The sequence below is a fragment of the Euwallacea similis genome, chromosome 6 (assembly GCF_039881205.1).
Source record: "Euwallacea similis isolate ESF13 chromosome 6, ESF131.1, whole genome shotgun sequence".
In the NCBI taxonomy this organism is placed as follows: domain Eukaryota; kingdom Metazoa; phylum Arthropoda; class Insecta; order Coleoptera; family Curculionidae; genus Euwallacea; species Euwallacea similis.
The window spans coordinates 6,361,788-6,378,633 of record NC_089614.1 but is presented as its reverse complement, the minus strand read 5'-3'; the positions used below and the strand labels follow the sequence as shown (position 1 = coordinate 6,378,633).

General features: G+C 34.4%; 2 protein-coding genes across 8 annotated transcripts in view; one reads left to right on the top strand and one right to left on the bottom strand.

Annotated features, from left to right (window-relative positions):
- trh (trachealess) overlaps positions 1 to 3,139 on the top strand; it is a 64,725-nt gene extending 61,586 nt beyond the window's left edge. For all 5 annotated transcript variants that reach the window (XM_066391092.1, XM_066391091.1, XM_066391090.1 and 2 more), the window contains 6 exons: positions 38 to 341; positions 402 to 549; positions 607 to 731; positions 789 to 1,178; positions 1,238 to 1,528; positions 1,630 to 3,139. In XM_066391092.1, coding sequence (XP_066247189.1) covers positions 38 to 341; positions 402 to 549; positions 607 to 731; positions 789 to 1,178; positions 1,238 to 1,528; positions 1,630 to 2,027 — 1,656 coding nt within the window. In that variant the 3' untranslated portion in view covers positions 2,028 to 3,139. The remainder of the gene's footprint in view (positions 1 to 37; positions 342 to 401; positions 550 to 606; positions 732 to 788; positions 1,179 to 1,237; positions 1,529 to 1,629) is intronic.
- Positions 3,140 to 4,802: 1,663 nt separating this feature from the next.
- On the bottom strand, positions 4,803 to 16,839 carry Tnpo (transportin 1). Of its 3 annotated transcripts, none has more exons than XM_066391393.1 (13): positions 16,454 to 16,838; positions 14,225 to 14,773; positions 13,861 to 14,163; positions 13,678 to 13,804; positions 13,420 to 13,617; positions 12,473 to 12,972; positions 12,312 to 12,416; positions 11,914 to 12,259; positions 11,764 to 11,859; positions 9,518 to 9,593; positions 9,030 to 9,204; positions 8,849 to 8,968; positions 4,803 to 8,793 (listed from the first exon to the last, which is right to left on the bottom strand). In XM_066391393.1, exons 1-12 carry the CDS (start codon positions 16,556 to 16,558, stop codon positions 8,861 to 8,863), a joined length of 2,688 nt encoding a protein of 895 aa, XP_066247490.1. In that variant the 5' UTR covers positions 16,559 to 16,838; the 3' UTR covers positions 4,803 to 8,793; positions 8,849 to 8,860. The 3 variants fall into 3 exon arrangements, with proteins under 3 accessions (XP_066247490.1, XP_066247489.1, XP_066247488.1); XM_066391392.1 differs by having other exon boundaries at positions 12,309 to 12,416; positions 16,454 to 16,837; XM_066391391.1 differs by having other exon boundaries at positions 12,309 to 12,416; positions 13,420 to 13,804; positions 16,454 to 16,839.
- Positions 16,840 to 16,846: the final 7 nt, after the last annotated feature.

The window sequence follows — 16,846 nt, the reverse complement described above, 5'->3', positions numbered from 1 at the left end:
ATATCACGGCTTAAAACTAATTTTTTAAATATTTTAGGTTGTTTTAATACTAAGTAGGTTAAGGCCGCAATATGTCTTTGCGCATTCGCGCAAATCGGATCAACCACCACTTTTGGGCATGGTGGCTCTGGCGATAGCTTTACCTTCTCCTAGCGTGCATGAAATTCGCTTAGAATCGGATATGTTCGTCACTAGGATAAACTTCGACTTTAAAATAGCTCATTGTGAACCGAAGGTGATAGAGTTGCTAGATTATTCTCCTGAAGAACTGACTGGCAGGAACCTGTATACTTTGTGCCATGGCGAAGACGCTAATAAGCTTAGGAAAAGTCATATAGACTGTAAGTTTTTGCCTTCCTTACCTAATTAATTTTCTGCTTACAAATATGTGTAAATTTTAGTAATAAATAAGGGTCAAGTATTAACCAACTACTATAGGATAATGAATAAAAATGGTGGTTACACATGGATTCAAACGTGCGCCACCGTAGTTTGCAACTCCAAAAATGCCGAAGAACAAAATATTATTTGTGTGAATTATGTAATAAGGTAAGATCCATTAATATAAACAAAAATATATTTTTTAATACTTTTGTAAACAATCAGTGGAAGAGAATATGAAAATTTAATAATGGACTGTTGTCAAATGGAAGACAATCCTCACGTAGTAAAAAAGGAGGAGGCCAGCAGTAATGACCCAGAAAACGGATCTCCTGATGCAGATCGAGGAGGTACTAGTAGTACAACCTCTATAAAAGTTCAAAGTTATAATTTAACCCTCAATACAGATGACCGAAATAGCGGAGGACCTCCCAATCCCCCCTCAGATCCCTCCCAAGACATGGAAGACTCAACTAGCCATGGGGCAGACCCAGGAACTATTACCAAGGCTATAGGTGATCTAAGAACGCGCCGAATGGACCCTGCGACCAATGTAGCAAAGCATCAAGGAACCCCCACGCCTGTAGTAGACCAAAGAAAAACTTCAACACCCGTCAGGAGGGCGCAAAAACGAAAAAACACTTCTTCAGATGAGAACGAAGAAGAAGAATCGGGTAACCCAAGTAGAAATACTGTGATGAGTCCCGCAAGCTCCTGTCACTCAGCTACTGGTTCTCATCCAATAGTAGCAGCTTCAGAATCCACTGGAAATAGTCCGAAAAAACTTGATGATGCGGGTAAATGTTCAGTAAATTCATAGTAGTAGTTATTATATTATATGGTGTCTAATACATAGGGAGTAGTACAGGAGGCACGTCTGTCAAAGACTTGGAAAATGCAATGTCGAAACATCTCCCTGCGTGCAAGTCGCCGAACCATCAACCCACAGACTTCAGCACGGATGCGCTGTTGAAACAACAACAGAGGACGACTATTCAATGGATTGGTGCGCACCAACAGCTGCAGCAACAAGGCCCTTTACCAGCCTCTACGCTTCTGAGGCAGCTTTACGCGAATCGAGAGAGTGTTATCAGGGCTAACGTCCATGGGATTACCAGTGCTGGGAGTAGATCTAGCAGTGCTTCTGGTAAATTTTCTAATGAAAAAAACTGTTTTCTTTTCTAATTCTTTTATACAATTAAAGCTCTAACTAATTATATAGTCTAACGCGGAACTAATTCCTTCTAGGCTACTATCCAAACGAAAGCCAAGTAGGACCCCTTCCAACTCCTCCGGGGAGCGAAGGTTCGTCCTCATATAGTGAACATCAATTCCTGCTATCGCAGCATCAAAACTATCCAGCGGGGTACTCTATGGACTATCATTCGGCCATGACACCTCCGTCCAGCGTTTCTCCTAGGGACAAGCATCAGCAGTTGCATACAGGAGTGACGTTCGAATCTCCAGTGCCATATCAAGATGTTCTTAGACAGTATCCTGATAGTCCTTTACCACTGAAACCTCAAGTGTATTCGTATGTGGATCAACCTCAGTTCTACCACCACGGTACAGCGGGGGCTGGTTTCCACTTGTATCATCCGAGTAAAGGAGCGGGAGCCCCGTCTAACTGGTACGCACCCTCATAGTAATTTTGCTGGTTATTGTTTTGTTTTAAGTTAAGGACTGTTGAAGTTAGATGTAGAGTAGTTGAAGCGGGGTTAGCGTATTTGCTCTGAAAATTGCTACAGAATGTTAAGAAGTGACCGAACTATATTAAACCAAAGAATCTAATATAAAGTAACGTGACCTTTAGAAAATTTTATTATTACGTGAAACGAATGTTGTAATGTACAATAATTCTGTCGCAAATTTGTATATATCGTACTTATCGTAGTAGTCATGTTATTTTGTATTAAAATCCATTATTCCGCCAGTGGCATCTGAATACATATAATTGCTGGCTTCAATTAAGTATATACCCACTTGAGCGCGCACGATGTCAAGTTTTGAGTATCTCCCAACCCAAGCTCGTTCCTAAATACGCCTATTTTCGTGTACTCGTATATATTTAATTGAACCGTTACCCCCATTTTTAAGTTGTACATGGTTGAAGCAGAATGTACTGGGGTTTGTCAGAAGTTTAAAAATGAACATTGCATATTTTAAACCGTGTATATATTTTAGCTATATAAATAGCCGTATGTATGTTATTTTTGTTGGGCATTCATCGCAATGGTTTTACATGACAGCGTAACATGTAACGCGTGTTTTTCATTCATTTTTGGTGTATGTTTTACAGATTTACTTTTAAGTTATGTAACTGACTGACCGATATATGACACTTGAATATGCGAGTCATGTTTTTGAACACCACGTAAGTGCCAAGTGGGTACTGTCAGAAATCTAAACGAACAAGATCAAAAAAGGTGCTGATAGAGTTGTAATGTGATATTTTCTTACTTTTGTTAATTTACTTGTTCAATGTGTTATTAAAAAAATTCATTTGTAATTTACGAAAACGTTATGTGCAATACGCGATAAAAAATGTATCATTTAAATTTAGTTTGTGCGCATATCTTTATAAATGTATAATCTTAAATTCGAGCTTATTGCCAATTTCAAATTAAGTTTGTATTTAGATACTACCTCAAGTTCTCGTATATCTCAACCCAATTGTGAAACGTCTACTAAAATTACCCTCTGCAACATTCAAGTAGTCACTGTTTATTTATATTGTTCAATAAATTATTTACAAAAAGTGTGTTTATTTACCCTATACCCAGTAGGTGTGTACGTCTCGTCTTCACTAGAATATGCTGAATAGACCCTCGATTTGTTAGGGAAGATTGAAAAATGGAAACGCTCAATAGAAATGTTAGAGTCATTTAAATCAAATAATAGAAAGACCCATCGGACGAAGGACTTCTATGGAAGTAAAATGTTTAACTATTTTTTTGAAGAATTGCCCTAGCATGAATACTTACCAATGGAAATTAAGCAAATTCGAAAGAAGCAAATGACACATGATATGGAACGGGAAACATGCAATTTTTCTTGCTGTATCTTGTTTGATTCAAGGAATAAGGAGCTTTACCAAGTGTTCACAACTTCATGTAGGATTACTTCCTCTTACATAGATGTTCCAACTTCATGAATTGATTCTTTAAGTACCTGAAAATAATATTAACATGATTCAAGATGGGATTTCAAATGCTTCATTAGGTACTGAAATATACAGCGTGTTACACGGAAAGATCTATCCCTAATAATCCTACATATGATTGGTGATATACTCTTTTTAAGTTCTTTTTAAGCCAAGAATCTTAAAGTGTAAGTGGGGGAAACGTTCTTTGAAGAGAGAGTTTTGAGTTTGACGAGAGATTTTGTCGAAATTCTCTGTTTCTTTTTTTAATATGTGACTGAGCTATCAACTTATTTGAAAAAATCTCAAATGCTGCACAATTAGTGACATTTCACTTATATCCTTATATAAAATATAGACAATAAGACCTCGAACTCAATAATTTGTCATTTAAAATTTTTCTTTATTTCTTTTCAACGATACTATCCTGGAGGTTACAGCAAACAATGCCTCAATTGAAGGCGGTAGACAATGACGCATTATTAAAATTCCATTAGCTTTATCGAATTTCTTCCATGATGTTTCGAGCAGTACTATCTTCACTTGTTATCAAGTGACACTGAGATTAATCCTAAAACGACGTTTTTATGTGTCAATTAACCATACTGTCATTGATTCACGGTGTAGTTGTCCAGTTGGCCAACACCGGTTCGGCGAGTAACAGTTGCCAAACAGGAACAACATCCAATCTGAGTTTTTGAAGTCGTCTGGATTGTTTTCAACAAAGACAGCTTCCTTAAGCTTCCACCGTAGATACGTTATCACGTTCGAACCGAAATACCATAAAAACAAATGAAAGTCCAAGAATTATTATGTAAAAAAATGTTTCCTTCCTAGTTTAGTAATGCCCAGAGTATTGCAAATAGCTTGGCCTGTTTGTAGATGCAAGAGGATCAGCAGTAGGGTTCCTAGGTGGTAGGAACAGATAGTTCTAATGGTATTCTATCTATTAGTCATCAATGGATATTTCCTACCACCCTTGAGGTATGTCATATTCTGTTTAGATTTTTTCGGTTCAGTTACCATGATTACTGGCTAGCAAAAAAAATCAATGTCCTTTTCATGGTTTGATAATCTTGGTGAAAGTCCTGTATCTTCATTTAAAGAGCTCCGTTCTAACAGCAGTAAAAGTTTTTAAGGAGTAAACTAACTAACACAGGAGTGGACTTTATACAATTAAATAAAACATCTGATACATGTTTTACCGTTCTATTAATAACGTAAATTAATAAGTTTAGACGATTTCAGCTAAACTAAACTAAGAAATGAAAGAATCACATAGACAAACAACATTAAGGCAGATTTATTTAATAAAGATACAACACAAATTTGATTTCCTACTCTGCGGAGAAGTGAAAGAGCATGGCACTGTGCATTTACTGTATTTCCGGAATCGTCTGCATCGGAGTGCAATCAAAATCCCGCCAAATTTTGAACCCAAACTGCTTAAGATTTGGCAGAATTCTCATTTTTCGAACTTAAATTGCTAAGAAACAACTTCTGCATAAAATTTCTAAGATCATGTTTATATTTAAATAAACACGCAAAGCTTTCGTCAAAAATTAGGACTTCAACCTCAATGATTGTTAGTGTAAACAGTAATTTAAGTCTAGATGAGTAAAATAGGCAGCTGACGCTGTCCACCCTGAAAACTTAATCGTAAATCAAAATAGTCATTTCTTCGTTTTAGGCTAACAAAATATTAAAAAAAGAGAATTGAGCTTTGGGTAACTAGACCTTTATCTACTTCACGTATGAAATATTTTCACATATACAATAATTTCTACCAAAAATTGCAAAATTCAAAAGCCCGCTCATATTTGATACATGAAGTAATGTGTTAACACTAAACCTAAAACGCATAAAAAGGAGCGCACACGTTGCGCAAAATAGGAATGGATAATGGAGTGTAGGAGGAACGAAGACTTCTGTAACATAAGGACATTTTCACGCACACACAACTTAAAATAAACCTAGCACGTAAAAGTTCATATAGCAAGTTCAAAGAAATGGAATAAATAAAATATTGCAACAAGAGGTAAATTACATATTCGCTAGCATTATAAAGATTGAAATACAAACCTGTGTAACGTAAACAGTTACACATACTAGCGAAGTGAGCCATGCGTTAAACGAAAGCTCAAATAATGATATTATAAAACATAAGAAATAATAAATTAAAATATAGAGTAATCAAGGAAACGCCATTAAAAAAATAAATCTCACTTAAGTGTCATTTAATCATTAAATAGGTAGTTTAATTTAATTTACCCAATGGTAAAGTTGCTAATTCGAAAACCACTGAACTACTAGTAAGTCTTATCATTTAGTTACAAATGTATCACAAAAATCATTTACGCTTCAAGATCACTAAATTATTATCACAAACATGTTGAGGTCAAATGGATTAATGCAGAATATTCAAAATTTAACTCGCAAAAGATGTGACGTTTTTTAGATTCATCATTTTGCTTTATTAACATCTTCTCGTCATGCATAAATCTAGGTCAGAGCTTACTCAAAGACTGATTTTATTGTGAATTCATGTATATATGCGAGAAAAGGAAATTGTTAAATTGGTGAGAATCTCTTGTGTCGGTAAGTCGACAGTGATTTTCATGACCTCGAATATTTACCAACCCACAGGCAAAAACAACCGCGTATACTTTTCATTAATATCAAAACAATAACAATCAGTCAAATAATATAAACGATTGATAATCAATAAGCGTATTTCCATTAACATTAAACTGTAATTATTCTAATTATTAGTCAATTACATTTTGTGATTAGAATAGTATTTAATTCCGAAAACAATTTTGTTTGCTAAAAATAAGAAAGAGTATACGCGATTAAAAATTTTAAGGGAACTACAATAACGAACAGTAAAAACCAATCACTCGAAAAAGGATCATTATCACGGATGTAGGGGATTAATTAGGAACAGGACCAGGTACTAGGATCCAGAAGTCCTCAAAGGATAAAGGATTGTAGATTGTTTCCCTACTATGTACAAAAAAAAAACCACTAATATCTTTCAAAAGGCTCCAGTGAGCAGGAAGCAACCAAAATGTTCAATAGCAAGTAAGTGTTACACTTCCACGATAATATTGGCACTTAATTACTGTAGCAAAGAAAGTGAAACCCTTATCTTATGAGGGAAAATAGACCAGATTGCTAACTCAGGAGTCTTTTGAAAATAACAGCATTAATAACGATTTTAAGAACTATTTTACTCTACAAAACTTAGCAGTAGTTTGTGATTGAAACGGATTGTCTTGATACTTAAAAAACTACATATCGCTTGTGGCATTTGCACTTTATAACAACTAAAAATTAACAATAAGTGCTTATACATATCCCTTGAACTTGATGGCAAAACTTACACTTTTCAAAATTCAAGCACCAATAAAAAGTCAGCAAATAAAGCAGTCATCGAGTAAAAGAGTTCTTACGCTTCCCTAAATACCAAACCGCTGCATGCATTACTATTCCTAATTATTATATACCCACGCGTCTGATTTTATTCACTTTAAGGCAAATCTAATATCTTGATTAACAAAACGAAGATAAGATTAGTGCATTTAACTGGGTCAGCCTTTCGGACCAAGAAATTAGACTTGCAGGTATTTAAACGCTCAAATTAACAACAAAGAAATACTGCGCTCATAACCAAGTGTGTTTTGTTGTCTAATCGCGTTTATCACCATATGAAACATTTATATTTGAAGCTTTACATATTTTCAATAGTTGTGCTAAGGAGGTTTAAAACGGTATAAATGTATGTATTTGTAGGGTACTGGTTTAAGTTGTAAAGTACTAACAGATCTCTTTTAATTGAATATTCCATTACTTTTATAAATGGAGGAAGAATTTATGTTATGCATTTAAAAGAATTTTATTATTCACCTCTTCACCGTCTGATAACCTTAAATTGAACTATCAAATAGGAACTAACTTAATATACAGGGTACCTCTAAAAAACCTTTGACTTAAAAAACCGAAAGCTTCAAAGAGATGACTAATAGCGAGTGTTGCAATATCTCAGGTGCCATCGCAGTGTCGTTTTTATCGCATGCCGCATCAGTGTGGATTTACGCTTAAAAATTTTAAGCACACAAAACACAGCTGAAAAGATAGAATAGAAAACTTGTTGTAATGATAACAATGGCATTACCAAACTCCTTCGACCAAGGCTATGGAGCTAATCACTGGATTTTCCTTAAAGGACTTATTGGTTGAAGAAAGTTCAAAAGAGTAAAATGAAAACAAAAGTGCAATGACAGTCAGAAAAGAACTACAGAATAGAACGAATATAATGAATGGGCCAGGTCACTCATCACAAACGTTAAAATTTGATGCATGGAAATGGATTATACATTCTAGGCTGTGTATGGACACGGAATTTCTGAAATGCACGTCAAAAGGATAGGAAAGATTCGGGATGATCGGAACATACTGTTTCTGATTTGCGAAGTTTAACGAGGAAACGAATGCAACTAAAATGGTTTGTCACAGTTAAATTACTAAAAAAAGGGCCACTGAATACCTCACGAAAGACAATAAGGACAAAGCTACAGTTGCCATGAAGATGTTAAGTTAAACATTAAAGGAACGGCAGGATGAATTATAAGAGTCCTGCAACTCAACCCCCACCTGAACAAATGCCTCGCACCGGTCTTGGAGAAGAATCAAGGTGAAGAGAGGAAGATGTCGTCACGTTAGTGGGTGGATTTGATTTCGTAAAAGTCGAGAATTACAGAGTGACAGGATGCTAAGTATAAATTTAAAACTATATAAAAACCCTTTTTTGATTTATCTTTCCCTATAATTTTAGTATAAAACTCCCTAGTTAAAATTTTGCTTTTCAGTATAAAAGAGATAGAGTACTCTCCATCACTAAACAACAGTCACCCTGTAGATTTTTTCATTATTAACCTGAATTAATCTGAATAAGCTTAAAAAATAACCATTAAACTGTGTACTGTTCAAGGTTTGCTTTCGTACTACAAACATATTAATTACTTAACAAATCAACATAAGGGTTATCTTGTCAGAGAGACCTTTACGTGTAACCTGGAAACAACAAATAACAAGCAAGTGAATAGTTGCCATGACTAATACGAAAAGGGAGTTTTCGAACCAAAGTATCTAATGAAAGTTAAGCCCACCCATCTGATTTTTTAGACCTCTTAGTGCTTCATGCAGATATAGTACCTAAGGCCCTCCCACCCCGGATCTTCCAAATTGAAGTTTACCCCGTTTGCGTCCTGCAACATGATTGGCATATTTAATAGCCGAATGGCAATTTAAATGATCACTTACCTTTAAAGGATTTCATATGCCGTAAAGTGACGAGAGTCTCTCTTTTAACTGTGGCGGAAATTGCTCGCTGAACCTTCTCCAGTTTTCATCACCGACTTGGGACTTAAATGTGTGTAAAATCTGCACATATTGAAAAATATCTTAATTACAAGCCATTTCACAGTTATATTCGTGTTTTAACCTTAACAAAAACCTCTTTCAAATCATCTTGAGGATTCATCCACGAAGCTACAGCGTCGCAGAAAAAAATGAAGTCGGTTACAACTCCTCCGGGATTAACCTGAATCATCTGGCACATTCCCCGGAATGCACTGTCCTTTTCCTCATTGTCTCTAATATTCCTTAAAGATATACACCTGGAAAATCGCCTCTTAAGTACTAAAAGTCGTTAAAATTAACACTGCAAGACTTTTTAAATAGCTCTTGCAATGTTATTTGATGATGCAGTCCTTGAAATCAAGATATTTCTCCCCAATTTTTTTTAAGTTGGTTTCTATTACATTAAAAAATGTATATATAAAATTGGGGAGAGTCTAGCTGTTAGCAACTAAAGGAAGCATCTCAGGACACAGTTAGTAAAGGTACTAAACTTCCTTTTTCGCTCGTACAGAAAATTAAAAAATATGTGAAAATTGAATTTAAAAAATAATAATAAAAAGGGTTACAGACCACTGGCGGACAAACTGTTGTAACATTGGAGCCACATCGTGGGGGCAGACAAAACCGAGGCGACCAATTGTTATGGCTATACCGAGAACAGAAACAGAACAAAAACAACCCAATTACAAATAAGTCACTCAATAAATAATTCGCAGTAAATTGCACAGAAAAAATATTAATTAAATTATATATTCGTAAGTTTGAGAACAAACAATAAATTTCTAAAAAATCCGTCATGTTATTGCTTATTCTCTGCTAAAAATCACCAAATCCAAAAAGGAAAAAATCGTAACTGTAATGGAACTTGTGCAAAACATGATTAGTTCACAGGTATCGGCAGTTATGTTTGGCATAAGTTGTAAAATAAATCAGTGCTTGATAAAAAAAGAACTTCAAATAAGGAACCAAATTGAAAACTAGTCACACAGCAATTCAAACCAAGAAAACCGCTTAGAAGTACAGTAATAAATGAAAACCATATTAAATAAATTTAAATCGTAAACGAAAACGAATTCTGAAATCCAAAAACAAAAAGCGTCAATTCGTTTTACTCACGAGAGAGTTGTTTACGTAGTTTAGGATATTGTTCGGGGTTGTAAGTGGCGCAGTGGATCCAATTTTTAGCCCATGCCGGTTTTCTTCTATTTTTTGGAGCGGTCAAAACCAGAAAATTTGTTTTTATTATGTAGTGATATTTGAGCAACATAAAATCGATTACATTTAATACTAGAAATAGCCAAGTTAACTGTCACAACATACATCTATGAAAACACAAACATGGCTGCAAAATAACAAAAACAGCTAGACTTTTTATTTCAGAAAACTTAGAGGATACACTGCCAACACAAAGTTCTTTCATTTTATCAACACTGTTTTCTTATAATATGAGAAATGCATTAAAGGACAAGACGATATAAATTAACCTTTTCACAAGTTCTACTAAACGTCTATAGGCATTGTAAATATGTAGATGTAGACCTGATTTCTTCGGGAAACACATATAAATTTTGATTTTTGAAAGTACAGGGTGAGCCACGAACAACGGGGCAATGGCTAACTTCGTTTGTATTATGTGTGAAAAAGTTTAAATTCCCAAAGTAGTTTTTTTTTACCCAATTAGTCGTCATTTACCAGAGCCAACAGAATCTGTAATAAGTATAAAACGTACATCGGAGACCAAATACACAAGGTGGATCAAAAGGAAATTATGGAAACGCCTAATTTTTAATTCAGTTTCATATTCTGCACTGAATTCTAAGTATTTCTCGTATACCATAATTTAACATAACAATAGTTTTATTTGTATTTTATTTGTACTTGTCAAATACTTCCAATCGCTTAGGGTGTCTAATACTATTCTTAATTTTTGTGAAATGAATATTGATAGTGAATTGTTATATTTCGTGCATATAAGGTATGTTTGAAAACTTCTACAATTTCGCATCTTTCATTTTGTGCCGTAGAATTCAATGACACCGCTTATCTTCTACTACATTCTTGGATTCGTAAATTAAATTTTAATTAGTTAAGCCATAATAATTATTATTATAACAATTTGCACAAATTGCAACGAGGTTTTTGCTTGTTTGCATACATCACAAAGGTATCTAAAGGAGTGGCTCCTGGCCCCTAAAAATGCAAAACACTAATTACAATAGTGGCAATTCATAGATTATGAAGGCCTACACTAGCAGGCGAAAAATCGCAATTTTACCCAAACAATAATTTCCAAAAAGGGAGATCAAACATGGGACCAAATCTGATATGTCAATTATGTCTATATTATTCAAAAAAATAATTATTATTTAAGACCGGCATTTTTTCGGTGTCTTCTTAATGACTCAAAATAAAAGGGATGTCTCTAAATGTGAACTTTTAAGCACGCCTGTATGTTCGAAGTTGACATCTTCTGTAACTATCAATATTCATATCACATTTTTTTTAATATAAACATTTCCGTACAACCAATATAATTGCAATTAGCTTGGATCCCCGTATACTTATTCTTTAATGTGTCTTCACCCTGTACGCTTTAAATTACAAGGGTATAGTTGTAATTCATCAGCTAAATATTCATCACTACTTTATAATTATTTTAAATGATGAATTTGTGAATTTGCAATCAATGAGTGAAATATTCTGACGAATCTTCAGTACTATTTTGATTGCTCTTTATAAATATAAGACCAGCTGATACAACCATGCCAAAAGAGGTATCGAATATGCATGCTTTATTAAAAATAAATAGCACTTACCAGTATTTTCTAAAAGAGTTTTCGGAGTGTCCGGTCTATTGATTATATCAATCAATTGATTTAAGAAAAGTGGTACGAATGTTCGAGTATCAGCCCCTAAAAAGCGAGCAACTCAACCTAGTGTCAATTAATTAATTAAAGAGCTTTTACCTAACTTAATGCTGATCTCCCCAATAGCCCATGTGGCATTATTACACACAGAAATATTTTCAGGATTGAGGTTTTGTCCTAAGATGGGTAAAAAATTTGATATGTGTGGTCTGACGTGTTGGAAGCATGCCTTCGTTAGGTCACCCAATAACGCAAAAGAAGACTGTCGCACTTCTGGCATTGTATCTTGCATTGACATGTGCAACAAATGCATTATGCTGCTATTTTCTACAAGCTTTTCTATATGACCATTTAAACCCTCTGCTAATCCTGAGAGCAAATCTAACGCCACAATCATGAAATCCTTGTCTGGAGGTTCATATTGATCTGGGGTTTGCATATAGGCCTAAAACTCATTAATGTAATTTTTGCAAATAGAGTTAGCTTTTAATTACCACATGAAGATACAGAGTATGTTGGACTAAGGAAACGCATCTACAATAAACTGGCTCACAATAGGGCAGAAATCCTAATTGAAGAGCTGTTGCTACGCTTGACAGGCACTAAAGAAAAAATATATATTGTAAATTTTCTCATTCTTGGTATCTCACAGACCAACCTCTAATAATGGAAATAAATCCTTGTCCTCATCTTTCAATACATTCCATTTATGTATTAAAGGAGGCATTAAAAGATTGATATACTCCGGCTTATTCAAATGACTGCCCACAGAGTCCGCTAAAGTACCGATAGCGTCATAAAGGATCAACAAATTTTTGTGCTGATACTTGGAAAACGCGAAAACTAAAGTTTCAAGAATAAATCCCAAATAAGGCACTAATTCTGTGCAAGCTTCCTCTTCCAGGGTGGCAAATGCTGAACAGGCCGCTTCCTGAACCCTTTTATTGCTATCTAATATCCTCTTTAAAAGCTCAGTCATCAAAGGCTTCAAATAGGAGTCATGTGGCTGATTTACTACCCAATGAGAATATCTGCTAAGAGTCCAGCAAGTTATAGCTCGCACTAAGGCCTTTTTGTCATTTAAGCAACCAATCAAATAAGGTATTAATTCCGATAAATGACTTATCATTCCCGACATGCAGCCCTCGGCGATAGCTCCTAAAATCATAATTAAGGTTAAAAGAAAGTTAAAAAATATATATACGATGAGAATATATTTGGTTTTAAAGTGTTATCGAATATATACAAAAAAAATTCTGAATAAAGCAATTTTAACAAATCGCGCGACACGTTGATTTAGTTTTCGTTTTGTACAGATTTTAAAACTATTTCGAATCATCAAGGATGGAAAATGATATGGCCGGCAAAGTCGCTAAACGTCTTCCGCAATCTAAACAGCACACTTACTACACAAAAAAACTTTAATTTGCATGCAAACGATGCAGTGTTCAATGTAAATAAATTAACTTCTACGTAAATGTTTGAAAAACTATTTAAGTTTAGGTTACGTCGCATAAAATATGTCTAGAATTGCACATATCAAAATTGCTTTCATTCGAAAATTTTTGATATATTGTGTAATTAATCATAACGTTGTATATGTACCTAAAGCCAAAATTCCAGACTCCTTCACATCCCACTCTCGATGAAAAAGTGTCTCTTTGAGAATGGGTATTAAAATGGGTAATAAGTCTTCCCTGAAAACGTTGGCAAGAACGTCTAAAGCCGCTGCACTACATTTTCTCAAGTTCCAATCTGAGAGAGAGCCATCGTCATCTCCATCCTCAAAATCTTCATCATCTTCTAAATTAAAATGATTAATTTGAAAAAAAAAATGTTTGCCGTTAGTTTTCAGACACTTACCTTTATCACTAATACCATTCTCTGCGCCAATCTGAGTGGCCTTCATGGTATGAGTCTTAGATTTATGGAATCTTGGCTTGATATCTTCTTCCTTGTCTGGAACGTTGTCATCTTCTTCCACATCTCCCTAAAAGATTCAAACATTTATAAAACATCATCATAATTAATGTCAACTTTACTAACCTTCAGCAAAATAATATCAATCTCTGAATATTTCATTCCCTTAACGAGAACTGGAATTAAACGTGTTAGGTGATTGCCAAGGACGCTTTTGCAAATGGGCTGTTCTGCAAGACTGAGCCAGAATTCACATGCTTCTAATGCAACACTTTCGTCAGGATCTTGGGTTCTAACGAGCATGTATTCTATAATATTGTCAATTTGATTGATAAGTCTGTCCATTCGGACTTCCAAAAGCATGACCAATGCCCTGCAGACGTTTTTCCTAACTTCAGAATCATCATCAGTGGCAACATGAAACAAATTCTGTAGAGACAAACCACAGTGACATGATAAAATTTCTAAACTATTGGCAAGAACAACTTACTTGTAAAAATGAATCTATATGAAACATTAATGCTTGAGACCTTTGAGCAATAAATTGATTTACACAACCAATGGCGTAAGACCTTATTTTTGAACTAGAATGATTGAAAAACTGCAGGAATTTGGGAATCAAAATTTCTAAAGGACGATTTGTGGTGTCTGTGTCAAGGGCCTCAGCAGAATCTTCGCATATTTTCTGAAGCGCGCCAAATGCACCCTCACATACATTATAATCCGTGGAATCCAGCATATTACACAGGGCAGGTAACAGTTCAGGCCATGAGGCCAAATCGCCTTTGCTGGCTACAGTCGTAATTAGAATACCTACAGTGGCTCTTATCAGAGGACTGGGATCACCCACCGCTTGCAGACACTCAGTTTTTATGTAATTTGTCACAGTAGGTTGAAGGGAATTATAATGGGTTTTCACATTATTTTTTAAAATTAAACCACTTAATGATCTAGTAGGCTCATCTTCACTGGTTAATTTGGTAAGTACAAACATTAGGTAGTTGTTGAAGTCAGGGAAATTGTTCAACTCTTCCAGTTTCTGGACAATTTTAAGGAATTTTCGACGATTTTTTGAATGTTTGTAACGTGGCAAAATTAGGGTTCATATCGCACCAACAAAAAAGTGTTTCTAAAAATAAACAGGGCAATATGTTTTAATTGGTTGAGACAGCAACACAAAAAATAAACATTCATATGTAGGATTATAGAGATACGTGAATAACTCAAGTCTTTAGGCTAATATCATTTCACATTAACATATCAGACCTGCCTAAGTTACGATATTTCTTGCAAAAAAGGAAATTTTGATCTAAACTGTTAATAGGAGAGGAACATTGCAAGGACACATACAGAATCATTTTATATACTCAGTAAAATAGGAATTACTAGACAAGCAATTTGTTTGGCTTAAAAAAGTTAGGATTTTGAAATTTTAAGAGTGAAAATAATAGCTCAGTATTTACAAATATTAAAATATTAATATTTTTACTTTTATATACTTATTTTAAGAATGGAATTTGTCTCATAAATAAAAAAATCAGAGAGAATGGACTGTTTTGTGGATGAGGAAGGGCCCACATAAGTGACTGGATACATTATCAACTATAATGAGAAGACAGTTTAATTGGAAATGATCTTTTACTATTTCATATGTCTGAAACTGAAGGAGACCAAATATAAGGAATAAAATAATAGTTCCATTGAAAATTATTGATATAAAAAATTCTTCTAAAAAGCAAATTTCCATTCTTCCGTAATGATTGAAAATACTGCACTTTAATGTAGGTTGATAGAAAACTTAAAAAATACTAGTTTATGGAATTGGGGATGATTGTCCATTTGTTAAATATAAAACTCCATTTATTATTGTTGGAAAAACAAATTCCAATGCCTGTTTCTTAAAAAATGATAAGGAATAAATATACATCATGTGCTTAGAATTTAAATAAAATAAGCAAATATAGAGGGGGTCCTATTTGAAGTAAAGAAATTAATCTCACTTTTGATGAAATCATAATTAGAAATCGAGCACCTATATGTTCAATTTATTAGCCTAAGAGACTAATTTCACCTTTAAAATTAAAAAATACAAGTTTTTAAATTAGATCAATTTCTTGGCCAATAATTCCTGTCACCTAATATACTTGTTCTTCAAAACTAAAATCATGTTAAAAATTACACTCGAATGGAGCAAGCCTGAACCCAAAAAAATGGGTACTTAAATTGAGAATATCCTTTTACACAAGCCAAACATATTTCCGCTATAATGGACCAATAAGTACATACAGAATAACCCTGTACATCAACAAGTAAAACAAACTATTTGGCCAAAACAATCTTAAGTAAAAAAAAGCATTTATTATCCATACTAGGACAATAAAATTAGCTGAATTTAAAATTTCTAGGTATACTATAAGACCTACATATGTAGATCTTGTAAGATCATGTCTACCTACTACCCAAGGGTAGCCAGTTTGTCAGTACTTTCTAAAGATAACACCGATATTCAACTGCCCAAATTTCGATTCAAACTTCTGATGGATATCAAATAACATAGATTCAGTGATAACATGAGACAGCAAAACACTTTGTAAATAGTAAAGTATAGAAATATATTCTTAATTTTAATGAACTTTCAGAACAAATTTGTTCATTACATAATTGTGCCAGATTGAGGTCCGGGATTACATAAAATATGAAATAGAAGGAAAAAGGATACTAGTTGTACAGCCCTTTGGGTTGCTGTATCTGGAGATTGGGATTCTCTTAAAAGCGCGAGAATTTCTCTTAATCCTTCTTCTTGTGGTGTCCAATCCATTTTCATATCGTGCTTCTGATGGCTTTACGCTTTCACAACATACGAATTACAGCGATTTCCGGAAAAGCATATAGTTAAACGGCTTTTCGCCAAAACGTAGAACCTACAAAATGCTTTCTACTTCTGACCGAAAATTGACAAATGTGAGATTAGCAAGAGGAAGCGGGACGTGCCGGAAGTACGATGGCAATTGTCAAGTATTTGTCTGTAGTCACACTGCAATTGCTGTGAGAACAGGAGGGAATCGAATGGTGCTATTAGAACATGGAGCATGGAGTACTCCGATTCTGTTCT